This window comes from Nansenia antarctica (assembly GCF_963989245.1).
Source record: "Nansenia antarctica genome assembly, chromosome: 4".
Taxonomy (NCBI): domain Eukaryota; kingdom Metazoa; phylum Chordata; class Actinopteri; order Argentiniformes; family Microstomatidae; genus Nansenia; species Nansenia antarctica.
In genome coordinates, this window is record NC_137689.1 from 49,748,676 (window position 1) to 49,774,467 (window position 25,792).

Here is a 25,792-nt window from a genome sequence, read left to right on the forward strand (position 1 = left end):
AGTGATACACTTAAGTATCACAACACAACAGACAGACACGGTTACAGATTACATCATATTACGAAGAGGCAATTACAAAACATTACAGAACGTTGTGGCATTCAGTGCAATTTCCCCGACACCGTTTCCCCTCCAAATAAACATTAACAACAGTTCAAAGACGCTACTACACAAGAAAGAGGGGGGAGGGGGGGGTTGGGAAAGAAAGAAGGAAGAAAAAAACTAAAAAGAAGGACCACTGAGGTACCTGACAGCGGATCATGACGTGTGTGACCTTGGGCTTGTTGTCGGCGCTGCTGTCCGTCTTGTCGTCCCCGGTGCGGACGGAGAGGACAAAGTCCCCCGGGTGGCTCTGGCTCTCCCTCACCAGGAAGCTGCCGTTCTTCCCTTTCTCCGTCAGCAGCTTCTCAGCCTCCCGACCAGACAGGTGGCCATGGAACCACCTGGGGGAGGGGACGAGGAGTTAAACAACACTCCTTCAGACAATGCACAACAACACACACACACCTTGTGACCGTGACACACACACACACACACACATACACACACACACACACACACACACCTTGTGACAGTGACACAGACACACACACACACACACACACACACAATACACACACCTTGTGACAGTGACACAGACACACACACACACACAACACACACACACCTTGTGACAGTGTGACACACACACACACACACACACACCACGCACACACCTTGTGACAGTGTGACACACACACACAGACACACACACCTTGTGACAGTGTGACACACACACACACACACACAACACACACACACATTGTGACAGTGACACAGTGCTTACCTCTCCGAGGTGGGGTCTGCACAGTTGAGGGGGTACTTGAGCTCGATGACATCTCCGTTCTTCTCCTTCAGCTGCCCGTGGTGTTCCATGTAGTACTGCACCAGCTCAGCCAGCGTGGCGAACTTCTCCCCCCCGTACAGGTCATAGTAGTCCCCCGTGTTCTGGATCTTAATGTGGGTGACGGCTCCGTTCCGCCTGGAGACGACAACGTCGAGCGACGGAACACAACGAGAAGGAGGTTGTCGGTCTGAGTAAGTGGTCTCATTTGGGTTTTTCCTTCACGTGAGGCACCACCAAATCTGTATGTCCACTATTTAGCCTTCCAACCGATCAACCCGTTTTAGGATATTATTTATCCAGGGCATATCTGTGGTCTATTTTTCGGAGGAGTCTATACCTATCTATCAAGCCAAACCGTGATAGGTACACCTGTCGGCCTACCTGGTACTCAGCCACTCACCTGACGGACAGCGTGAAGTCTCCAGGGTTACTCTTGCTGGGCCGGGCCAGGAAGCTTCCGTCCACCCCCCGGGTCAACAGCAGGTTCTCAGCCTCGACCCCTGTGATGTTGGGGTGGAACCACCTGGAACAACAGCAGCAGCAACATACCTGGGTGAGCCACCCCATGACCCGTGATCATGACCATGGCACACCTGTTCTCTGTCTAGCTTTAAAATGAAGATCTTCCATTTCACTGACGATGTTCAACAGGACAATCTTGGCAGTGGAATCTTGGTGCATTAGGTGGCGTATAAATATAAGTGTGTCGTATAAGCGTATATAAATACACCTTTCTAGCTGCTTAATGAAAACAATATCAATCTGCACGCTTAGAGGCATCACGCTCAATATATTCTTTAAAATAAACTGTGTGTGCTACAGATAACCATTACCTAATGGAGGAATACTTTGTTGACCCTCAAGGGAAAATTCTTTGGGGGGCCAGTAAGAACAGCAGACGAACCACCCATGACCAGTTCGCCTATATATCATAACAGTGGGTTGTCTGTCCTTATCTAGGCTCGTATTTCTGTTTAATCATAAATATTGAAAATGTCTGTGAGTCATCCCTACTCCTTGGAACAGGTCCCTTGTGTTACAATCTGTAGATAAGACGTGATCATAAACCACGACAGCCAGATTTACAGCTAACATGTTGTATATGGATGTTACAGCATAACAGTGTGGAAGTGTCATCAGCATAATAATGAAAATGAGGGAAAGTGGGTATTGGTTTTGAAGATGAAGGGCCATTGTCAATTATGTATGACTAGCTAGGGTTATGTCCTCTTTGGAGATGTCAGTCAGTCATAACCTCAGGATTTCCTGACTTATCAGGAAAATGACATAGCCTACGCCTACTACATGTTACTACCACGAGTGATCTAGAACTGGTTTTAAAACGGCTATGTTATTTGTCATTTCTATTTTTCAAGACATCTGGGATGGATATCGATCCACCGGCGAGGGCTGTCCCAGCTGGCCAGCTGTGACTGACAGCAGAGTCAGCTCCCTTCCCCCTCTCCTCTCCATGGCAGCTTCATTGTCTGGCTAGATGTTTCGCTATAAAGTAGGGCAGCTAGGTAAGCCTTGGCAGCATGATCTTCTTTGAGCTTGAACGTCCCCAATCATGGTTAATCGTGTGCACCTACTGCACTGGGGGAAGAACTGGCAACAAACGGGACATGGGATTCAATACAGCTCCTGCGCACTGCTCTAGACGTCTCGGATGCTCATACATGATATACCCACATAAAATCACTTAGCAGGCTAGCTAGTTGATGCTAACTGAATTAGCTGGCTTCAAAACACCGGGCGGCCAATAATAAACACTTTTCAAGACACGATTTGGGCCGTTCACTTCAAATAACTAATGCATCCACTATGGGGATAGTCTGAAGTCACACAAGCCAGACACGGTTGTTGTCCCCATGGCCAGTGCTGCCTTCCTTACCTCCGAGATGTCATCTTCTGGTTTCAATCCTCGCTTCCTCGGTCTGATTAGTTCCTGAAACAGACTGGCTGCTTTTCCCAACTATTGTACTATTCTTCCACAGACTAAGCCTAGCAAAAGAATGCTTCATACGGCCCGGAACCCGCTCAAAACGGGTACAACAACATGGACATTGGTTGGAAATGTTAACAGCAACAAAAAGTCCCTAGGCCTCGGCCCCGGAGACTGCAGGGAGAGTCGGTTGTTGGACGTCATCAAACATGCGACAAAACAGACATTTCCCCATTTGCGCACGCGCATTGGTCCTGTTTGTACTCAGCAATGACTTTTGAACTGTCTAACCCCTAGACCGTTATTTGTTATTTATGAAAGAATCCGTTCCTGGGTCAGATTCTATCAATGGTCAGATCTTGAGTCTATTTTGTATAGACTCACTACTGCTATTGCATAATGTGTATGTATTATTATGTGTATCAATGAATTGTGTTACTATTGTATTCTGTGCTATTGTTGTGTTCGTGTGTTATTATTGTGTTTTCAAATAGGAGAGCTTATCCTCCATCCCAGTGTGACAGTCCACTTTTACACTTGTATGTCATATTTTCCCTTAGCTGAAACTAATTTATTTTTGATAAATCAGCGCCCAGAGAGCCCACTGACACAGAGCAGCCAAACATTTAGTTCAGTTATGACAGTTCAAAAACAAATGTTCGTTCCTAGTCTGCTAAATTGCATTTAACAGCTAGAGTTATTATTTGTTGTTGTTGTAATTTACATATCCTCCTCTAGCTAGGTATGGAAGAATCACAATTGTTCCCCTCTTCACTTAGCATGACGAACAAGTCTACGGTTTCCCCCCTAGGGGGCGGTAAAGGGGTGCCCATTTTTCCACAAATCGCGGAGTGGCTACTAAATTTGATCCTCCTTGCCTTCCGTTTAAACCCTTACGTGGCAGTCTCCCACTGAAGCAGGCTAGCAGGCTAGGATAGGAAGTGTACACTCACCTCAGTCTGATCGGAGTTTCCTCGGAGCCCTCTTGTGCGCTACATGTACAATCTTATGGGATATTTGGAAACACGGGCATATAGTAAATCGAACATCATCACGTAACGCTTGCTAATTAAAAAACAATGTTCACTGTTTCGGAGCTCGCCGTCCTCCTGGGTGTCTTACACACAGCCTCGGGCTACTTCGTTAGCATAGACGCTCACGCCGACGAGTGCTTCTACGAGCGCGTCAACTCCGGCACCAAGATGGGCCTGATGTTCGAGGTGGCAGAGGGAGGCTTCTTGGACATCGACGTGGAGGTGAGACGTTGTGATGGTGATTGGGTTTAGCTTGTTGTCGGCGAGGAGGACATGAGCTGATGATCAGTGACGTGCGGGTGATCGTAGCCTCACCAGCCAGTCTGTACGTGTGTCAGTCCCACAATGTCATCATTGCCTTCTTTCTGACAGATAATACAGTCAGTCAACCCACCTCATATCATAAGTGTTGTTTTCTCAGTTGTTGGGTACTTTAGCTAGTAGGCTCACATTTGCATCCGAGTCCATATGGATAAAGCACGACACGAAGTGTGTGTATCCATAGCTGTCAAACAGCTGTCAGGATGAGACATCCCATTCTGTCAGACAGCTGACTAGCTGGTGGCTGCTGCTTCACCAGCAGATTTGAAATGGCTGCCTTGTTAATTAAATCCATAGACTTTCTTACCATATGTTGCAGACGTAACATGAAATGCCTCCAACTACTGTGTATGAAATGTACTGTGAATTGACATAATTGTCTCCTGGACAGATAACAGGGCCTGACGGCAAGCAGATTTACAAAGGGGACAGAGAGTCCAGTGGGAAGTACTCTGTGGCAGCACACATGGATGGAACCTACAAGTTCTGCTTCAGCAACAAGATGTCCACCATGACACCCAAGATCGTTATGTTCACCATAGACATTGGAGAGGCACCCAAGGGCCAGGACATGGAGACGGAAGGTGTGTGTGTGTGTGTGTGTGTGTGTGTGTGTGTGTGTGTGTGTGTGTGGTGGTTCAGGATTTCCCTCCAGGATGATGAACACATCTTATTTCTGGGTTATTATATGTCTCTTTAATGGTGTTTCTTTGTATTGTTCCCTTTGTTTATGTTGCTACACCTCTCTCTTTCTGTTTCATCATTGACTTGATGATCCTGGGCACTCTCTTCCCATCCTCATAGGTGGTGACAGCTGGGATGGTAGGGCACATGCCACTCAAAAAGCTAGTTTTGCCAGTGTGTAATGCACTCAGCTTCTCTCTAACCTGTGCTGCTGAATGGGTTTTCAGAGTGTATTGAAACCTACCTGTTAAAGTGACCACTTACTGTGCTGTGCATTTTGCTTGGGAATGACACGAGGATGGTGTGCAGAAAAGATTTGTTTGTGGGATCAGATTGTTGACCTTGTTTTGCTCTATGCTATATCTAGGTTATGAGATGTGTTACTTTTTAGGTCACCACCACAGCTTTGTAAGCAGTGTGCCTTTTGTTGTGTAATATGCATGTCGTTTTCAAATTTCACACTTATTGTGTCCACTCTGATCCTGACTGGTTGGTTCTCTGTTCTGACCCAGCTCACCAGAACAAACTGGAGGAGATGATCAACGAGCTGGCGGTTGCCATGACCGCGGTCAAGCACGAGCAGGAGTACATGGAGGTCCGAGAGAGGATACACCGAGCAAGTGAGTCACCACGCACGCACACACACACACACACACACACACACACACACACACACACACACACACAAAAAGGCATACGTGAATACAGAGAACTAGTCCTGTGTTCATACTGTATTCTAAGTATATTTTCTCTCTCTTGCCCTGTTTATTCCCCAGTCAACGACAACACGAACAGCAGAGTTGTGCTCTGGTCGTTCTTTGAAGCTCTGGTCCTGGTGGCCATGACCCTCGGACAGATTTACTACCTGAAGAGGTTCTTCGAAGTGCGGCGGGTGGTGTAACATATAAAACGTTCCCCCTGTGTGTTCCTGTTCCATCGTTTTCTCCTCCAGCACCAAGACAGCGAGGCACACCTTGGAAATAAGACTCCGGCAGATTCAAGTCAAAGTTTTGAATACAATTTCATCTTTTTTTTTTTATCCTGTTTATCCCTTTGTTCCATCTTTATCTATGTTCTTAAAACCGTTGTTTCTGTTTTGAACTTCTAGCCTTTTAAAGATCATAAAGGTTTAAAGTCAAGTTCTATTATCATTTCTCATTGCGCTGAGGAAGCAATCCATTTCGGTGTGAGTTGTTTCATGCAGCTTGGTCAACTGCAGCTACCAGCCAGTCACTAACCAGTGAGGCCGTTCGTCTGTCTCCCACGATGGATGGGCTCTTTTAAGTAAACGTTAGTGAGATGGAAATGTCAAATGTGAATTCTGAATTCAGTCAGTTCAGTCTGATGGTTATGAGAAGAATGTACCCCATATTTGACCCTGTTTTGGTTCTTACTGTAAAGGATATGATAGTCAGTCATTTAGAATACTGTACGCATCACCATAAGATGACACACCTGGGGCCTATTCAGAAGTATGCGATTTAACAGAATTTTAAGTTAGAAATTATATTGTACAAAACAAACATGCCTCTTCTCTGTCATGTACAATAAACAGTTGTCAGCTCTATACATTACATTTCTATCCGCAACATTTTATATGTTGCACCCTACTGAATGTTCCCTCTGAATACCCGAAGGATTTTTTATTGTGGTCTGGAAAATTGAGTACTTTTTTGTTTGTTTTGTTCCTGTTGTAATTGATTCATAGCTATCCACGGCACATAATGCTTCTCTGAATCTTGGGCAGCGCAGGGAAACATTTCTACTCCCATTGTACTACAGAGGGGTTTACAGTAGGCAGGTCAGTGGTCTTCAATACAGGTCTTTGGCTTCCTAGGGTGAGCAGGCTTTTGAATCTAGCTCATCGCTAATGCAACTGATTCAATCTGTAGTCGTCATCCTGTGAGTCCTGAGAAGCAGCATTCAAGAACACTAACACTGGGTGGGGGGCTGAAACAAGGTTAGGATTGCTGGTGTGAGTTAGTTGCTTTTACTTTTGTAGACCGGTACAGTAGTAATTTGGGGTGGTGGATGGGGTTTTTTAATTTATGTGATGGTAAGCAGTTTTGTACTTTTCATTTTCTGGTGCACATTCAGTGGGATGCAACTTAGAAGTATTAATGTATAGAATGGATATGGCTTTGTCTGTTAGAATACTCTGTCCAGTCTGTTGTCTATCCACATTGTATATCTATCTGCAATGCAACATCCTAAATGTTGAATCTTACTGAATATGCCCCAGTTTTGTACGTTGCATTTTTCTGGTGAGCTCAGGCACTGCTCACGGCACAGTCATGGCAGTGACCAGAGTGACTACTGATGAGGAGTTAGGTCAAGTGACTCATGGATGTCATCGATGAAATTCTGCTAAATGGATCTGTAAAAAATATAAAGTTGAATGCTTGTCAGTGAAAAATGATCCAGGTTTAATAAACAATGAAAAACAATATTCTTTAAAAAAAAAAAAACTGTTTGTTCACTTTCTTTTATTGAAAAAATGATTACTGATTACTACATATCTGTATTCACTTGTATTAATAATGTCCATTCAAGTGGGGGAGGTTATTATCCCAAGAGTGGGACATTTATTTGACAAAAATCACATTTCACAACACAACAGTCAATATGAAATATTGGAATATCAGCTTATGTGGCGAGCTCTCCACCATGCGGAACGTTCTAAGCTACCTCCGCAGTTTCTACCCGGACTGTAAACATCGACGTGCAGGAAACTGGTACAGCGTGGAGGGCTGAAGAACTTCCAACATGGAAAACACAACTGAAGGAAAATGGGCTAGTTTACCTGTAAAACTGAACGACAATATTATGCAAACCCTCGATGAGTTGGGATTTACACACATGACACCAGTTCAGGTACTACCATAACGTCATTGTCGTTATTGCTTACTACTAACGACTAACTAGCTCGTAGCTATCTAGCTAACATGTTCCCCAGCTTCTCGACCACAATAATGATTTCGTCTCTTTCTATCCCAGTCAGCCTGTATTCCGCTGTTTATGAGGAATAAAGATGTGGCTGCCGAAGCGGTAAGTGTGCATTATTCATGATGTCTTTTAGAGAATGTAGAACAACTGCCAGTTCGCTCGAGGACAAGATTGGATGCTGCCTCAAGCCACAGGGGATACAAGTCTCCAAATGACCTATTGACTTTCCTCACAACCCTTACAGGTGACAGGGAGTGGGAAGACGCTCGCCTTCGTTATCCCCATCCTTGAAATTCTTCTTAAGCGAGAGGACAAACTAAAGAAACTGCAGGTAAGGATTTGATTTATTAAAGGGAAATTTTGATTTTTTAAATTATCATTGCCTTGTCTTGCATTATAAACTTGCGTGACTAGGGTGGGGAACGATATGTTATGTTTCCTGCAGGTTGGTGCCCTAATCGTCACCCCCACCCGAGAACTGGCCCTTCAGATCAGCGAGGTGATGGACCAGTTCCTCCAGAAGTTTCCACAGTTCAGGTAGGCGGAGAGTCCGACCCTCAGCTGAGGCGACAAGGATCTATTCATTTGTTGGTTATTCCAGAGCCATTTGTACATAGTTCAACACTCTCTTGAGGGTTTCAATGGTTGCCAAATCAGCATAGTTCCAAGAGTATTAGATGTTCCATATGAAGGGACTATAATTGTGTTTTAACCTGAGGCCTTCCGATTTCAGGCAGATTCTGTTGATCGGAGGAAGCAACCCTATAGATGACGTGGAGAAATTCAAGGAACAGGGGTAATTATGTTCTCTCACAGGGTTTTGTAATATGCTTTCTTTCTTTCTTGTTATACAGGAAAAGATTAAAAGCAACATCACAGATGTTAAAGACTGATGTAAAGATGTTTAGACTGGCCTGACACAGCTAAAACTGGTTTACAGTAGGGTCTTGTTCTGCAGCACTCTGCTACCTGACTTTCTGCAATCAAGGTCCTCTTACCTGTCAGTGATCATGAAGGCAAAGATGGGGAGAGTGTTGTGTTGGACACCACCCTCTGTCTGTCTCTTCCAGGGCCAACATAGTGATAGCGACTCCGGGTCGTCTTGAGGACATGTTCCGTAGGAAGGCGGACGGTCTAGACCTGGGTATCTCAGTGAAGAGTCTGGAGGTTCTGGTTCTGGACGAGGCTGACCGCCTGCTGGATATGGGCTTTGAAGCCAGGTACAACACAGTACAACACACCAACGCTAAGACTGTCATGATTAATCCAGGCAGCTTCACATTGGCTCCAACAGCATGATACAGTGGTAGAGTACTAGTTAAACGTTTAGACACGCATTCCCATTCAATTGAATGGGGAAAGTGTGTCCAAACCTTTGACTGGTACTGTATACAACACAAAATGCACAGACACTGATTAACCCCTGGCATGCTGGTGATTAAACCCAGCAGTCAAAACAAAGTAGTTTTTTTCGATCAGATTGTGTCTGTGCATCCTGACAAAGTCCTCCCTCCCTCCAGTCTGAACGTCATCCTGGGATACCTGCCTAAGCAGCGGCGGACGGGCCTGTTCTCGGCCACGCAGACCCAGGAGCTGGAGAAGCTGGTGAGGGCGGGCCTCAGGAACCCCGTACGCATCGCCGTCAAAGAGAAGGGCGTGGCAGCCACCAGCGTACAGAAAACCCCCACCAGGCTCGGCAACTTCTACACAGTGAGTATCTCTCTCTCTCTCTCTCTCTCTCTCTCTCTCTCTCTCTCTCTCTCTCTCCACACACACAGAAAAAGCAAATTGAATCTAATTTCATACACACATGCATGTTATTTTCTTTTTTACATAAATGAGACATGATTTATTTCCCTTTGTGGTTGTGCTTTGTCAGCTTTGCAGAGCGGAGGACAAGTTTAATAACCTGGTGGCTTTTCTCAGGCAGCACAAGCACGAGAAACAACTGGTGTTCTTCAGGTACTTAAAACTTAAAACACGTCCAGCCATATCACTGCAGAGATGGTCTTGGAAACCGCTGCGTTATCGTAACTCTAGCGACGAGTGACTAGTGTGTGTGTGTGTGGTGTCGACAGCACCTGTGCGTGTGTGGAGTACTTCGGCAGAGCCCTGGAGTTCCTGATCAAGAACGTCACCATCCACTGCATCCACGGCAAGATGAAGCACAAACGCAACAAGATCTTCTCTGAGTTCCGGGCCCTAAAGAGGTGAGAGGAGCAGCGGTTCGGCCTAGGTTATCAGCTCAGCTCAGCTGAAGTAACCGTCACACATTCTGATCTTTGCATTAGCTTCTAGACGACACTCCAGGTCCTGACTGTAAGTGGGTGAGACATGTAGCGTCACAGAGGGTTAAACGACTTGTCTGATGTAGCGTCACAGAGGGTTAAACGACTTGTCTGATGTTGTGTTGCAGTGGGATCCTGGTGTGCACTGACGTCATGGCAAGAGGCATCGATATCCCAGAGGTCCACTGGGTGCTGCAGTACGACCCTCCCAGCTGCGCTACGTATGTACGGAGGCGGGGTCACAAGCACGTCAGCCAATTCGACCCGCATTAACATAGACAAGAACCGATCACAAGGATAGGAATGAGAAACAGAACCTCGGAACAGGACAGTGTAAATCAAGGGCTCCCGTAGCCACGACTCCCATTCACTGACATTAGCATCGATATGACCAAAACAAGTGGACAGACCAGACCACAGGTTACTTGAAAAACGCATTTGCTTAAGTTGAGTTCACTTCACTTTCTCTCCTCTCTCCCTCAGTTCTTTTGTGCATCGTTGTGGACGCACAGCACGCATTGGTAACCACGGAAACGCCCTTGTCTTTCTGCTCCCAATGGAGGAATCCTACGTCAACTTCCTATCCATCAACCAGAAAGTGAGTATGAGGCAATTTGTTGATGGATTTTTTTCTTTTTTAATAAATGTTCATAAATATTACAGCTAAGGACACTTGTGTATGAGATGTCTCAAACCTTCAACTCTAAATGAGTCCCCCTGAGGACGCCCCTTTCTCCTCTCCACCCCTCTCGCTCTCTTTCTCCTCTCCACCCCTTTCGCTCTCTCGCTCTTTTTCTCTCCTGAGGCTCTATTGGTGTCAACTTTAATAAAATTCATTTTTTTTTATCACTATTAACAAATGTACACCCCCCCCCCCGTTCCCAGTGCCCGCTGGAGAGGATGCCCCCGGTGAGTGACGTGGTGGACATCCTGCCCAAGGTGAAGAAACTGGCCCTGGCGGACCGTGCCATGTTCGACAGGGCCATGAGGGCCTTCGTCTCCACCGTCCAGGCCTACGCCAAACACGAATGCAGCCTCATCTTCAGGGTCAAAGGTCAGAGACAAGAAAACCCCTGCCTCACATACTCGGAGTCAGATTCACCTACATGTAGTCGTTTGATATCGTCATAAGATTGATTATACTGTACTGTTGTCTGAGGTGAATAATAACGCCGCCATCTCCTCCTCCTCCTCCTCCTCCTCCTCTCACCGTTGGTCAGATCTGGACTTTGGCTTGTTGGCGCAGGGCTTCGCCCTCCTGCGGATGCCCAAGATGCCCGAGCTGAGGGGGAAGGAGTTCCCAGACTTCATAGAGACCACCGTGGACACGGAGACCATCCGCTACAAGGACAAGCAGAGGGAGAGGCTGAGGCAGAAGATGCTGGCCGAGCTGAGGGAGAGGGGACCTCCACCCAAGAGGCACTTCACCAAGAACAAGTCGTGGTCCAAGCAGAAGACCAGGGTGGTCCGCAGGAAGAAGTCGGCCGCCAAAAGGAAGTTAGACGAGGTACGGTTGTTTTGCTTTTTACCCGTTGGGTCACGTCACCAGGATGAACGTCCTTTTTAAAAGTATCGGACAGGGCCCAATATGCATAGAAAGTAGACGACCCTTAACCAACCATTTGACTGTCTACAGGGCTCAGACGTGGACGACGAGGACATGAAGGAACTGTTGAAGGACACTCGTCTGCTGAAGAAGCTAAAGAAAGGACAGATCACAGAGGAGGACTTTGAGAAACAGGTGACAGCAGTGAAAAAGACCCCAGGTAAGAAGGCAGGGCCCTCACAAGAAGCGGGTTCTGGGGGAGAGGAAGGGGTATGAAGATACCCTACAGGCAGCGAGCCTCTCTCTGTAGCTGTACCGCCCTCGGACTGAAGGAACACGGCTTCTTTTGGATTCTATGGAACGATCTCTTTTATAACACGTGTATTCATCTGTAATAACAGCCCAGAGAAATACATTGCATTTCCAAAACACAGTTTTGAGTACAGCAAATCAAAGCATTGATTTTTATAGTAATGTACAGTGTCAAGTCATGTCACCCCTCATTGCTCACTTGTCTTTTGTAACCATCTATAAAAATGTTTAAAAAAAGGATTCAGTCTTTTTGTGGTTTATATTGTTGCTGTTGCTGTGAAATAGGCAGGCACTATCATAAATAAAGTTTGATGAGTTCGTCGCTGACCGCAGAGGGGGTGAGGACCCCCAGGTCTGTGAAGAGGAGGGTGATGAGGGAGGGGGGGGTGTAGTCCACCCTGGGGTGTTCCTGTGACAGGTTCTGTCCGGTCCTCAGGGTGTCAGCCTTGTACTGTGGAGGAGGAACAGAGGAACAGGGAAGGTCAAACGAGGCGTCGCTGAGATGGCGCCACACATCTTGAGAGAAGAGCGGCTTGAACAAACGAGACACAATTTCAATACTAAGGGGAGGTCGTCTTATTCTGAAGCACTGACAGGCTGAATGGACCCATCGCTAAGCCACGCCCCAAAATAGAAATTGTCCAATTATATCACAGCAAGTCACTACAGGCAGAAAACTCGGACAAACAACTCGCTAATATCTGACGGTGAAAAGCTTCTAGACTAAATATTCTTGTCATCTTTAAAAAACATGTCTATTACTTGCTGTCCCGCCATTGTAAGTCATTGAATGTCATTCAGTCACAGTCAGTCAGTCACTGTCAGTGAAGCATTGTTTGTTTGTCTGAGTTTTCAAAGAGGGGCGTGGCTTAGCGATAGGTACATTGTATGTTTGGCTAAAAACAGACATAACCGGGGAGGACAAGGTGCGTTCAATAATAATAATAAGATTTATTAGCATTTTCTGTGTCGCTATGGAAACGTGTTGGCGGTTTCACCTTGAACCTGTCTGGGACGTCCTGCTGGTTGAGAGGGTACAGACGGACGAACTTGAAGCTCTCTGCTACCACGTAGAAGGGCTTGTGGTGCACCTTAGAACACACCGCCATCTGGTAGGTCCCAATCTGGACATGACAACGACATAAACACACAACCATTAGCACAGTGACACACTATAAATAATCATGGTTCAGTTAAGACACAATGGGCCGGTTTCACAGGCTTCAACCTAATCCTCCACTGAAAAAGCATCTTTAATGGAGATTTTACATTGAAATTGTGATTTAGTCCAGGGGGGTATTCTGATAAGCGAGACTTATAAAAAACAAAGCACCGTTGATGGAATACCCCCCAGGACCAGACTTAAGCCTTGTCTGTGAAACCGGCAAGTTGACTATTAGGGCTGCCCTAAAATGTGCTGGTCTGAGAGTGAGCTGGTTTGTTATAGGACCGCCAAGAAGGGGTGAGTTCCTGAAAAGTACAAGTTAACAAACTTCCCATTTGTAGACAGACTGTAGGGCTCTGGTTCCCAGGACTCACCTTGTTGATGATGCCTCCACTCTCCACCACTCCCTCAGCCCCTACGATAACCAGGTCCACCTGGCCCAGGACATACCTGCAGGATGGGGGAGGCACCGTGCACATACACGGATGTACGGTCATGGTTAAGACAAAGGGTGGGAATCAAACACCATACCATAACAATACCAATGATATTCTATCATTTATACCGTATCTTTTTACATTCTCTAAACCTTATCCTTCCTGATAATATTCTCTGATGAGTTGTGTTTAAACCTAGATGATTGGGAGTATATTTACCCCACTGCAGCATCCAGCACTACGGTCACAGGAACATTGAGTTTCCTCAGGGCTTCTGCCATTTGGCGCCTGAACATGACAGACACATCAGACAAACTGAGCGTTAGTTGCTTTGTCTAGTGAGTGTGTATGTGTGTGTATGTGTGTGTGTGTGTGTCTACCTCGGGGATGTCATAGCCCATCATCTTGGTAGCACTGGTAGTGGAGTGAAACACACAGTGTGTGTGTGTGTGTGTGTGTGTGTGTGTGTGGTCTGGTAGTGGAGTGACACACACTGTGTGTGTGTGTGTGTGTGTGTGTGTGTGGTCCCCTCACCCCGCTGCGTCTGGTTGGGACTCCGTGACGTACACCGTGAAGCGTTTCTTCTCTGCCGCAGCCTTCTCCAGGACCCTGAGGACCACCCTGGAGGAGGAGTGAGTCAGGATCTTCTGTGAGAGGCAAGGCAGGGCAGGGCGGGAGGAGAGGAGGGGGGAGAGTGATGGTAGGAGAGGGGGGGGAGAAAGCAGAGATAAGGTAAACAAACGCAGGTAGATGTGCCTATTAGACACAGAGTGCACTTACACGCACAGACGGTCCTGTCTGACCCAAGACGGACGCCATTACTCACCGCTCCGTCTTTGATGAAGGTGTGGCACAGTTTAGCCACCTTTGCTCTCGACAGAGAGATCTTCTCCACGAACAGCTCTCCTCTCTCCTCCATCACTTTCTTACAGCGTGACAGGTCCTGAGACAAACAACAGCAAGGAGAGGCCTTCAGGGCACAGGCACCATGACCTCTGACCTCTGGCGGCCTGCCCGGCCCTGTGTGTCTGCCTCTGCAAGCTGGGGAGAGGGTGTGTGGCTGCGTGCGTGGCTGCATGCGTTGTGACTTTTTCTGTTTCACAAAATAAACCAAGACGGTACAACATGTAAATGCCGGGGGGGGATCTGACATTCATGAGTGAGGTCGTTGAATGTGTTGTTGAATGACAGCAGCGACCCTTACCTCGTGTGAAACTATTTCATGTCAAACACACACGTTTGTTAACGTGCGTCTGTGTGTATGTAGACTATGTGAATAGAATAATAATAATAATAATAATAATAATAATAATAGTAATACATTAGACTTATATAGCACTTTTCTAGACACTCAAAGACGCTTTACAAACTGAAAAGATTGAGTAGTAAAATAAAAAGAAACATAAAATAAAAGAAAGTATAGGGGTCTAAATAATTTTTAGATTACTAAATCTAAATCTAAGTGTCTTTGTAGGACAATCTACTCTGTATACTGCAAGTAGGTTATATCGAGATTTCGGGCGGAGAAGCGGAGAAAACAAGCAACGCCAGCGTCCTCTCTCAACCGGCATTTTTTTTAAAAGTGAAAAGTCTTACGAGTATGATCAATATAATGTTAGCTAGCTAGCTCTAAACATGGATTTGGCTGGGCATAAATTAATTAATTTGAGGTGGTAAACACAGTCTGGCTATCTTATCTGTCTGGTTAACTTATTTAACTTAGAATGTCCTGTCTGTCCCAGCCTGTGTGAGCGTCAGCTCCCTGACCTGGTATTCCAGCGACGTGAGGGTGATGAAACGGAGGAAGAGCTCCCCTCCCGAGGAGACGGCTACCGAGGAGTCCACCCCCGTCAGGCAGTCTGTGGCCCACGTCAGGCTCTCCCTCAACCCCAGGATGGTCTCTCCTGTTGGGGGGGAGGGGTAGGGTGGGCACAGGGTACTCAGCAACATGATAGGCTGGTTGTAAATCCAGGTTTGTTTTTAATTACAAACATGGCGTGCTGGGCACTCTTCTATGTGACAGCAGCTGGTGAAAGCGGGAACAAGTCGGCAACCAATCAAAATGTTCTGACTTTTATGGTGAATTGTAAATAAATGTCAACGTTGTTGAAAATCAATGACACACTCGCTAGTCAAGCCAGAAATATTGCAATGCAATGGATTCGGTGAGTAATCCCCATTGCTACAGTGTTAACTATAATACTACTTTACATTGTTAGCGGGCTCGCAAAACACACTGTATTAGTTGACTAGCGAGTGTGTCATTGATTTTCAACAACATTTATTTACTTTTTGTCCAGAATAAAAGTCGGTCGATTGACGACTTGTTCCCACTTTCACCAGCTGCTGTCACATATTCACTGCCCTCTGTTCTGTCTAGTTCTATGTTGCAGGAGTGCTGTTCTGTTCTGTCTGTTTCTATATTGCAGTGCAAGGTGGGAAGTGGCAGCAGGAGCCCTGATTGGCTGTCCATTCCAACACACCTGTGGGCAGGCCTATAAAAGCCCATGAGGCCATTATGGGCTCACTTTCTTTCTGGCAGCCTATGGACACTGGTCACTCTTAGTTTGGCTTTCTTTTATGTTTTGCTTTTCAACATCCTTAATGTACATGGTTCTCTCATCCAACCTACCACCACTCACACTGATGCTAACTGACTGTCACGCCCAATACTCTAAACTACTTATGAAAGTATTTATTAGTTATTTGTGCTGGAATAAATATTGGTTAACCGTTCTCTACTGTTATTTGGTCCATTCTTTGTCATGGCTTAGATACTCATTCCATATCAGGGTACTCTTACTAACGTACTGAGATGGCCACTCCTATAAGAACATGAACGACTAAGTGGACAGTGAACAAAGTGCATGTTATGTACCGTTAGGTGTAGTTTGTACACAATGTACACATATGTTGAGCACTGCAATAAAACATACAGTACCAGTAAGTTTGGACACTTACCTATTCAATTGAATGGGAAAGTGTGTCCAAACTTTTGACTGGTACTGTACATTTTGCCGTAAATGTCCACAGTTGTCATTACTGCACAGAAACTAATTGTCTAGTTAAAAAGAGGATTAGACCTGTCACCTTTGTCCCTCTTGAGGAACTCCAGCAGGGTGCGGATGGCGGCCACGGCAGAGGCCATGTCTGGGTCCGTCCTCACCTGGGTCCTGAAGTACTCCACCAACTCTGACAACAAGAGACGCACGTGGACGGATCACTCTTTTCATACAGACAGCAGGAGAAAGTCATTCGGAATGGCTATGAGCACCTATCAACATTTATTGTACACATACCTTCCTCGTTCATTTTGGGAGAGAGCGAGTTTCAACGGCTAGGCAAACCGAAAAGTGTTTTCTGTTTATCTTAGCTGAGCTAAATGCTTTCTGTTTTGACAGCCCAGGTCCACCACTAGGCTTTTTCGCAGCTTCACAACCTGTCGGATATTACAAAATAGCTTTTCACAACGGAGGACATACAAAAACTAGAGAGATAGAGAGAAAAGACACAAATTCGTCCCAAATCCTTCCATGCAAACTTTTTAGTTTCTGTCATATAGTCACGATTTGATGACGTATATGACGTAACACAAACATGCCCGTAACTTGGGAGTTGTTAAGAATGTGTATTGGTCTTGGAGCTGGTCTAGGCTAGAATATAGTGTGTGTGTGTCGGCTGGGTTGAAGTAATAAAGGGATTACGTGTCCTTCGTTGTGGTTTATGAAGCAGCTCTTATAATATTGTGGTAAAACGTGTATCAGCCAGCCTGTATAGGCCTAGGCCTATTCATTAAATATGATCATGATTTGTTCTTTATCCATATAAAAGATGAGCACGTCTGTTGTTCTTCGAAAATAATTGATTCGCAAAAGTTTTCTTCAATTTCAATCCAGTGCACTTCTTTGTTCTCCGATGTGGATCGGCACACAGCGGGGAAACAGTCCGAGCGCCTCTCTCCTCTGTGGAGCTGCGGGCGGCTCTCCCTCTCCCTCTCCCTCTCCGCCCGGCGCAGGCGCGCCTCCCTCTCTGCGCCCTCCGTGCTGAGTGTTAGTGCATTGTGTCTGAACTGCTTTCAAACAGACTATACCCACCGCGGCAATGTCGGGCAGGTCGGTCAGAGCCGAGACCCGGAGCAGGGCGAAAGATGACATCAAGCGGGTTATGGCCGCTATTGAGAAAGTACGAAAATGGTAAGAGAGAGAGAGGGAAAAAACATCGTTCGTTATCTAACATGAGAAAAAGCCTGGCTTGTTGGGGGGGGAGGAGAGTGGGAGAACGAGCGAGAACGAACGGAGATGGGAAATTGATAGACGGGTCATATTGAGCGGAATTTAGGACAGAATCTACTCTCGACTCACGTACGCCGGGGCGCACTCATGCGGTGTGAGACCGAGTCGTAGGAAAAGTGCCCCAAAAGATCCCTAGAATTTCCCGGATTTTTTCTATGAAGGTTTAATGTGGGTTGAACCCAGAAGCCATTTCGTTGCAGTCACATGAAGCCATTCCTTTCTCCTGCCTGCTGTCATGCTTATGAAGAGCGACTGTTTTAGAGGCTTTGGAACGACGCAGATCACTCAATAACACCCACTTCGGAACTATAGGACGAGGCGCTCCTGAGTCAGAGTAGTTTGAGTCCGTCTGGAGTTTGAAATGAAGCGCTTTGAGTTGCCCTGAGGTCGAATAGAGATTGCGCACGGTGGGGGTTGGGAGGGAAGTACAGTAACAGTGCATGGCTGAACATGCAATGTCTCGATCTGAAGAGTTTATAAATAATATCATTATTTTCTGAAGCTTTCAAATTTCACAAAATATATATTTTTAAATTATAATATTGTTATAGGTTAATGTATTACGTTATTTACATTTACATTTTTGGCATTTAGCAGACGCCTTATTCCAAAGCGACTTACATCAAGATAACATTTATTTCCTGAAATACATAATTAAGTGTATAAAGTAATATACATAATAAAGTGTAGAAAAATATATAAAATGTTGCGCATCCCTACCAAGTTTGCGTTTAAAGATTATTACGCATTTAGAAAATGTTTATTGCCGAATTAAATCAGATACAATTATTCTCATATTGGATTTACAGTGTATGCTATATAGGCTATATATATCAACGAATCACAAATGTCTAAGAGAGCAACAAGTTCCCAATTAAATATGTTGTATTCTAACTTTGAAACGGTTTGAACAATCACTATATTCTTGCTGTTGTAGTTTGTGAAGTATTGTGTTTTGTGCTGATCCCAGGAAGAGAAGCTGTTTCCAAAGAAGCTGACATGAGGCATTAGCCATATGTTGACGTCTTTCTGTTTCCCATAAAGGGAGAAGAAATGGGTGACGGTTGGAGACACGTCCCTGAGGATCTTCAAGTGGGTTCCAGTGACCGAGCCCAAATCAGATGACGTAAGTACCTACCTTCCACCCTTCCACCCCTCCACTACACCACCACATCATCATGTTCATTGTAACTCAGTGTCAATAGTAATACATGACTGAAATGGAAAACAAACTTCAGTAAAAAGTGATATTTCTTTTTCATCCTCACCTCACCTGTCTTATCTTATCTGTCATAGCTTTTGGTCAGCTGTCTTATCTGTCATAGCTTTTGGTCAGTTTGTTCGATTTTGAAAGTGAACTTTTATTCGAGTTTGCTTTGCACATTACTCATCGTCATTATCCCACATCATGTCCTTGTGCTGTACTTTAACAACATCTATTCCCCCCCCCCCCCCCCCCCCTCTGTATTTTAGAAGAGCAAAAATAAAAAGAAAGGCAAGGATGAGAAATATGGGTCGGAGCTCACGACTCCAGAGAACAGTTCCTCCCCCGGGATGATGGACATGATCGGTGGGTAGACCCTAGAGGTGATATATGGTTAGACCTTTGTCCGTCTCCAGTCCTCACAGTAACATAAAGGCTCCATCTCTGTCCTTCAGATGACAACAGCAACCAGAGCTCCATCGCCGACTCCTCCCCGGTGAAACAGGAAACCAGCTGCAGCACCAGCCCCGCCCCCGAGCCCACCGCCGGGCCCCAGCGTGACAGCAGCGAGGCCAAGAGCGACCAGGGCTCTGACAACAAGAGGGGTGAGACACACACACACACACACACACACACCAAACAGCAAGAGGGGTGAATTATATAACTGTAGGCCTTGTTTTGGATACAATCCAGCTAGCCCTGGTGAAATACACTGTGTACGGAAAGGTGTCATCCCCTGTTCAGTTAGCTAGAGGGCCTTACTCCCTGTTCAGTTAGCCAGAGTGCACTATCAGAGATGCATGACAGTGAGAGGGAAATAGAGAAAGGGAGGAAGTGGGTGGGACAGAGAGGAAGAAAAAGAGGGGAGAGAGCTTCTCTTTTGTACTGTGTGCTGGGAGCGAGCGAGAGAGAGAGAGAGAGTGGGAGAGAGAGAGGGAGAGGGAGAGAGAAAGAGCTTCTCATTTGCACTGTGTGCTGAGAGAGAGAGAGAGAGTGGGAGAGAGAGAGAGAGAGAGAGTGGGAGAGAGAGAGAGAGAGAGAGAGTGGGAGAGAGAGAGAGAGAGAGAGAGAGAGAGAGAGAGAGAGAGAGAGAGTGGGAAAGAGTGAGAGAGAGAGCGCGCGCAGCTGTGACCATGTTTGCCCCCTCAGGGCTTCAACTGCCAACTGTCCATCTGCATTCCCAATAACAAGAGCATGGTGTAAAACAGAAGTCTCTCTCTCCCTTTACTCCTCCCTTTTGCTCTCACTCTCTCAACAAAAGAAAAGTATCTGTCCCTCTTCCATCCCCCTCATTTTCCTCTTTCTCTCTCACAATAGGCCTAGATATTTCAAATGTTGTTGTAACTGACATTGCCCTGTCTGACCACTGTTGCATATTCTTTGACGTATCTATCTTTCCTGTTATTCAAACTATGTCTAAAACTATTTCCAAACGATATATCAATGAAAAGACCAGTGCACTGTTCACACAGGCCTTTTCCCTAGCCCCCCCACCCCAAACTTCTATTCCAACCTCAGTAAATGACCTTCTACACGATTTCAACTTAAAAATCACAAAAACCATTGATGATATTGCACCCATTAGATCCAAATGCATCTCTGGTAAGCAAAAAGCTCCCTGGAGAACTGCCCCATCCGTAAAGACTCAAAAAAGAGAATGTCGTAAAGCAGAGCGCAGATGGAGAAAAACAAACCTTCAAGTCCACTATGATATCTATAAAGAGAATCTTCAGAACTATAACTTAGAAATAAGAAGTGCCTGGCAATCATTTTTCTCTAAGATCATAAACAATAACATAAATAATGCCCGCATCCTTTTCAGAACTGTTGACAGACTAACAAATCCCCCAACACCCATTGCTCAGGAATTTCACTCAACTAGTAAATGCAATGAGCTTGCATCCTTTTTTAACAATAAAATAGAAACCATTAGACAAGGCATTAGGTCTTCTGTGTCAGGCATGAAAAACATGTCCCCATTAACAACCCCAAATAGGGCGGACATAACAACCATGTCACAATTTAACACCATTGATTACAAGACCCTAGATAAAATCATGTCACGTCTTAAACCATCCACCTGTGCCCTTGATGTCCTGCCAACAAGCTTTTTTAAAAACATATTTAGCTGCATGGCAGGCGAACTAATACAAATAATTAACACCTCCCTTTCATCAGGAATCTTCCCTGAAGCCCTGAAAACTGCAGTTATTAAGCCTCTACTAAAAAAGAACGGCCTAGACCCATTTGTACTAAACAACTACAGACCCATATCAAACCTTCCCTGTACAGGAAAAATTATTGAAATGGTTGCCCACGAACAACTTAGCAATTATTTGACCCTAAATGATCTCTTTGATGACTTTCAATCAGGCTTTCGCCCCCTACATAGCACTGAAACGGCCCTTATTAAGGTCCTTAATGACATTCGCGTAAACACAGACTCCGGAAAAATCTCAGTTTTGGTACTACTAGATCTTAGTGCTGCCTTTGACACTGTAGACCATGACATTCTAATAGATAGACTAAAAACCTGGGTAGGACTCTCGGGCACTGCCCTAAACTGGTTTAGATCCTACCTACAGGACAGAAGCTACTATGTCTCCATTGGCAACTTTGTATCTGACCAAATTAAAATGACATGTGGGGTTCCCCAAGGGTCAATCCTTGGCCCCCTTCTATTCAATCTCTACATGCTTCCATTGGGACACATCATAAAAAAGAACAAAATTGCCTACCACAACTATGCGGATGACACTCAAATCTACATAGCCCTCTCACCGAACGACTATAGTCCCATTGACAATCTCTGTAATTGCATTGAGCAAATAAACGCCTGGATGACACAAAACTTCCTCCAACTAAACAAGGACAAAACAGAGATAATTGTATTCGGTGCACCTGACAAAAGATCGAAAGTCAGTGCAAAACTTGATTCTCTCTCTCTTCACAGTAAAAAACAGGTCAGAAATCTTGGTGTAATTCTAGACTCCGATCTAAACTTCAACAGCCACATAAACTCAATAACTAAATCAGCCTACTATCACCTGAAAAACATAACAAGAATGAGAGGTTTCATGTCCAAGCAAGACCTTGAAAAACTCATCCATGCATTTGTTTCGAGTAGACTTGATTATTGTAATGGTCTACTAACAGGCCTATCTAAAGGAGCTGTTCGTAAATTGCAGCTCATCCAAAACGCCGCTGCTAGGGTCCTAACAAAAACAAAGAAATTTGAACACATTACACCAATCCTGAGATCCCTGCACTGGCTACCAGTCTCTCAGAGAATTGAATTCAAAATCCTCCTAATTACATACAAATCACAAAATGGTCTTGGACCAAAATACATATCAGATCTCCTCCCACCCTATATTCCCGCAAGGTCCCTAAGGTCAGCTGAGACAAATCAGCTAATAATTCCAAGAGTAAAAACAAAACACGGTGCAGCAGCTTTCAGTCACGCTGCTGCATGCTCCTGGAACAAACTCCCTGAAGAAATCAAACAGGCCCAAACCCTTAAAATATTTAAATCTAAGCTAAAAACCTTCATGTTTTGCACCAGTTATGATTAAACACAAACACTTCTATCAATGTCTTTTTTCCATTAACTATTGTCTTTTTAAATGTTTTATCTATTTACTTCTTATATTTGCTTTTATTCATTGTAATTTTTATTTTCTTATGCTCCTCTTGTGGAGGGATGTGGAGGGATATGGAGTGGTGTAGAGGGATGTAGAGGGATGTAGAGGGATGTGGAGGGATGTAGAGGGATGTAGAGGGATGTGGAGGGATGTAGAGGGATGTGGAGGGATGTAGAGGGATGTGAAGGGATGTGGAGGGATGTAGAGGGATGTAGAGGGATGTAGAGTGATGTGGAGGGATGTAGAGGGATGTAGAGGATTGTAGAGGAATGTGGAGGGATGTAGAGGGGTGTAGAGGGATGTAGAGTGATGTAGAGGGATGTAGAGGAATGTGGAGGGATGTGGAGGGATGTAGAGGGTTGTGGAGGGATGTGGAGGGATGTAGAGGGTTGTAGAGGGATGTAGAGGGATGTAGAGGGATGTAGAGGGATGTGGAGGGATGTAGAGGGATGTGGAGGGATGTAGAGGGATGTAGAGGGATGTAGAAGGATGTGGAGGGATATGATTAAACACAAACACTTCTATCAATGTCTTTTTCCCATTAACTATTGTCTTTTTAAATGTTTGATCTATTTACTTCTTATATTTGCTTTTATTCATTGTAATTGTTATTTTCTTATGCTCCTCTTGCTGTATTTTTAAATAATGCATGTAAAGCACTTTGAATTGCCCCTGTTGTATGAAATGTGCTATACAAATAAACTTGCCTTGCCTTACAATCTCTCTTTCACAAGCTCTCTTTCACACTCTTTCCCCCCACTCTCTCTCTCTCTCTCTCTCTCTCTCTCTCTCTCTCTCTCTCTCTCTCTCTCTCTCTCTCTCTCACACACACACACACACCTTTCGTTAAAGGGATAGTTCAACCAAATGACACAATCGTTTGGTTCCTTACTTGGTTCCTTGTATCTGGTTACTGTAACTAACAGCTAATTGTTAGCATTTTGAACCAACACCCAATGCAAGTCAATAAACCCCATGTTTACAACATAACATAGTAATCATTGAAATCTACTACTACTGACTTGCATTGGGTTTTGGTTAAAATGCTAGATAAACAGACCCAAAGTGTTGATTAAAGTTTGTCCTTGTCCATAGACTCGTTTCAGGGTAAGAGATGAGGGAATAAGTGATTTTGTAATTTGAGTGAACTATCCCTTTAACAGGATCGAGAGTTGTGTGATATAGTTATACTCTCTCTTATCTCTCCCTTGTACAGATCTGTCCTGGCCTGTGTGTCCGTAGCGGTGTCCTAGTACATTTCCCTCTCTACAGTCATGGGATTGTTTCTCTGAGGGTGTTATTATTAATAACGCCACATGATGGCACTAAAGTGTCAGGAAAGGCCCAGTGTCCCCTGGGTGTCAGCTGACTGAAACACAGGATGATTCATAACAGTTAGTCGGTCTGGGACAGTGGCGGACTGGCCACCGGGCAAGCCTGGCAAATGCCAGGAGGGCCGCGAGACTCTGGGCCGCTCAGAATGTATTATATAAAATATATATATATTTGTAATTTTGTCTCTGGTGATTTTCATTGAAAATAACTTATTTCAGCAGACCGCGGCCATTTTATATCGGCCGGGCCATCCACGCAGTTCTGCATCGCGGATGCCCAGGGCCCTAAACCAATAGGAGCAGAGCTCCCCTATGGGGTGGAGCTCCACGATGTAGAACTGGAGTATGTAAACCAATAGGAGCAGAGCTTTAGGTAGCAGGGTAAACCAATAGGAGCAGAGCTTTAGGTAGCGGGGTAAACCAATAGGAGCAGAGCTCCCCTATGGGGCGGAGCTCCACGATGTAGAACTGGAGTATATCTCCATAACTATCGTAGTCAGTTCTATATCGCCAGTGGACACGCACCTCATGTCATCATTCCGTTTATAACAGCAGTTAACGTTACACTGCTTTCATTTTCAGAATGGGGGAATTTGATGAGAGCGATGCAGTTAATGTGCAACAACTGGATGCAGGGAGCAAGTGTAGTTGGAAGTATGAATGCACCGAAATTCGCATGTATTGGGCCGAAAATAGCACAAACAAGTACATTCGGTGTGAAAAGGCTATTGAAAGAGATATTGACTGATGACTGCCTACTGATAATACATATAATTACAGCAAACATGTCTGTAGTTTGGCATCTGTCCTCTGACTTTTTATGTTAACAATCCGTGTTGCGTGTTGCGTTTGGAAATAGGGCTGTTGTGTCGCAAATGCCAGGGCTGTTTTTTGACCCAGTCCGCCCCTGGTCTGGGACATAGTTGATGTGTGGTTGTGTGGTTTATGTGTGGTTTATTTAAGCCCTCGTTACTTAATAAACCCATATATTCAACAGTTTGGGGACTTACAGAAGTAACATGTGATTGCTGATGCGTCTTGTTGTTGTGTTGTGTCCGGCAGATAAGAGCAGTCCCCCCACAGAGACCTCAGAGAGACCCCAGGGTGTCAAGAGAGACAGCCAGTCCTCCTCAGGGGAGAAGGACTCTCCAGACAGCAGCAAAGCCACTCAGGTACTCTCTCCATTTCTGTGTTCCCTCAGTCTAATATATTATAATATAGGCCATTTAGCTGACGCTTTTATCCAAAGCGACTTCCGTTGCAGCGAATGCATACATTTTTCAGTATATATGGTCCGAGCGGGAATCGAACCCGCAACCTAAGTGTTGTTAGCGCCATGCTCTACCAACTGAGCCACAGAGGACCACAAAGTCTCCACTAGCTCCCTTCACTGGTAGCACCTTAGTAGGAATATTTGGGGTGCGTTCTGTTCATTCTGTTCATTTGTTTTGTCTTGTAGGAACTGGAGGAGGAGGCCCCTCCCAGTAAGAAGAGCAAAGTGGAGTCTCCATCTCAGGACTCTGAGGAGAGTTAAATGTCCTGCTTCCAATCATTTCTCTCCTCCATCTTCCTCTGCTCCCTCCCTCTTTACCTCCTCCGGTTGCCTCTCTACCACAGAGGGTGATTGGACATCTCCTATCCCCTCCTCCCTCCCTCCCTCCCTCTCTCCCTCCCTCACTTCCCTCGTAGACCCCAACACTCCTCTATCACAGAGGGAGAATGGACGTTACCTCCCTCACAGTCCTCCACACTCA

General features: G+C 45.3%; 5 protein-coding genes across 6 annotated transcripts in view; 3 read left to right on the forward strand and 2 right to left on the reverse strand.

The window, feature by feature from the left end:
- Positions 1-2,930, reverse strand: part of ptpn11a (protein tyrosine phosphatase non-receptor type 11a) — a 19,420-nt gene extending 16,490 nt beyond the window's left edge. The window contains exons 1-4 of the mRNA XM_080528338.1: positions 2,781-2,930; positions 1,287-1,409; positions 827-1,021; positions 248-443 (exon numbers count right to left, since the gene is read on the reverse strand). Of these exons, the coding sequence (XP_080384464.1) occupies positions 248-443; positions 827-1,021; positions 1,287-1,409; positions 2,781-2,794 (528 nt within the window). The 5' untranslated portion in view covers positions 2,795-2,930. The remainder of the gene's footprint in view (positions 1-247; positions 444-826; positions 1,022-1,286; positions 1,410-2,780) is intronic.
- An 821-nt stretch (positions 2,931-3,751) lies between these two features.
- Positions 3,752-7,317, forward strand: tmed2 (transmembrane p24 trafficking protein 2). Its single transcript, XM_080527976.1, has 4 exons — positions 3,752-4,087; positions 4,578-4,770; positions 5,383-5,490; positions 5,647-7,317. Exons 1-4 carry the CDS (start codon positions 3,911-3,913, stop codon positions 5,769-5,771), a joined length of 603 nt encoding a protein of 200 aa, XP_080384102.1. The 5' UTR covers positions 3,752-3,910; the 3' UTR covers positions 5,772-7,317.
- A 294-nt stretch (positions 7,318-7,611) lies between these two features.
- Positions 7,612-11,939, forward strand: ddx55 (DEAD (Asp-Glu-Ala-Asp) box polypeptide 55). The gene is made up of 14 exons (XM_080528459.1): positions 7,612-7,744; positions 7,868-7,918; positions 8,061-8,147; positions 8,262-8,353; positions 8,550-8,612; positions 8,887-9,036; positions 9,337-9,526; positions 9,696-9,778; positions 9,895-10,026; positions 10,233-10,325; positions 10,588-10,702; positions 10,990-11,158; positions 11,325-11,611; positions 11,741-11,939. Exons 1-14 carry the CDS (start codon positions 7,637-7,639, stop codon positions 11,924-11,926), a joined length of 1,806 nt encoding a protein of 601 aa, XP_080384585.1. The 5' UTR covers positions 7,612-7,636; the 3' UTR covers positions 11,927-11,939.
- A 293-nt stretch (positions 11,940-12,232) lies between these two features.
- On the reverse strand, positions 12,233-17,479 carry LOC308155201 (translation initiation factor eIF2B subunit alpha-like). Of its 2 annotated transcripts, none has more exons than XM_080528461.1 (9): positions 16,864-17,479; positions 16,655-16,756; positions 15,332-15,468; positions 14,391-14,507; positions 14,099-14,211; positions 13,784-13,852; positions 13,502-13,577; positions 12,961-13,086; positions 12,233-12,413 (listed from the first exon to the last, which is right to left on the reverse strand). In XM_080528461.1, the coding sequence occupies exons 1-9, from the start codon at positions 16,874-16,876 to the stop codon at positions 12,258-12,260; spliced, it is 909 nt and encodes a 302-aa protein (XP_080384587.1). In that variant the 5' UTR covers positions 16,877-17,479; the 3' UTR covers positions 12,233-12,257. The 2 variants fall into 2 exon arrangements, with proteins under 2 accessions (XP_080384587.1, XP_080384586.1); XM_080528460.1 differs by having other exon boundaries at positions 14,391-14,657.
- Positions 17,480-17,665: 186 nt separating this feature from the next.
- On the forward strand, positions 17,666-25,572 carry LOC308154757 (B-cell CLL/lymphoma 7 protein family member A-like; the record flags this gene model as incomplete). Its single annotated transcript, XM_080527973.1, has 6 exons — positions 17,666-17,757; positions 18,901-18,982; positions 19,330-19,426; positions 19,516-19,665; positions 25,101-25,210; positions 25,498-25,572. The coding sequence occupies 6 exons, from the start codon at positions 17,666-17,668 to the stop codon at positions 25,570-25,572; spliced, it is 606 nt and encodes a 201-aa protein (XP_080384099.1).
- Between the last annotated feature and the right edge of the window lie 220 nt (positions 25,573-25,792).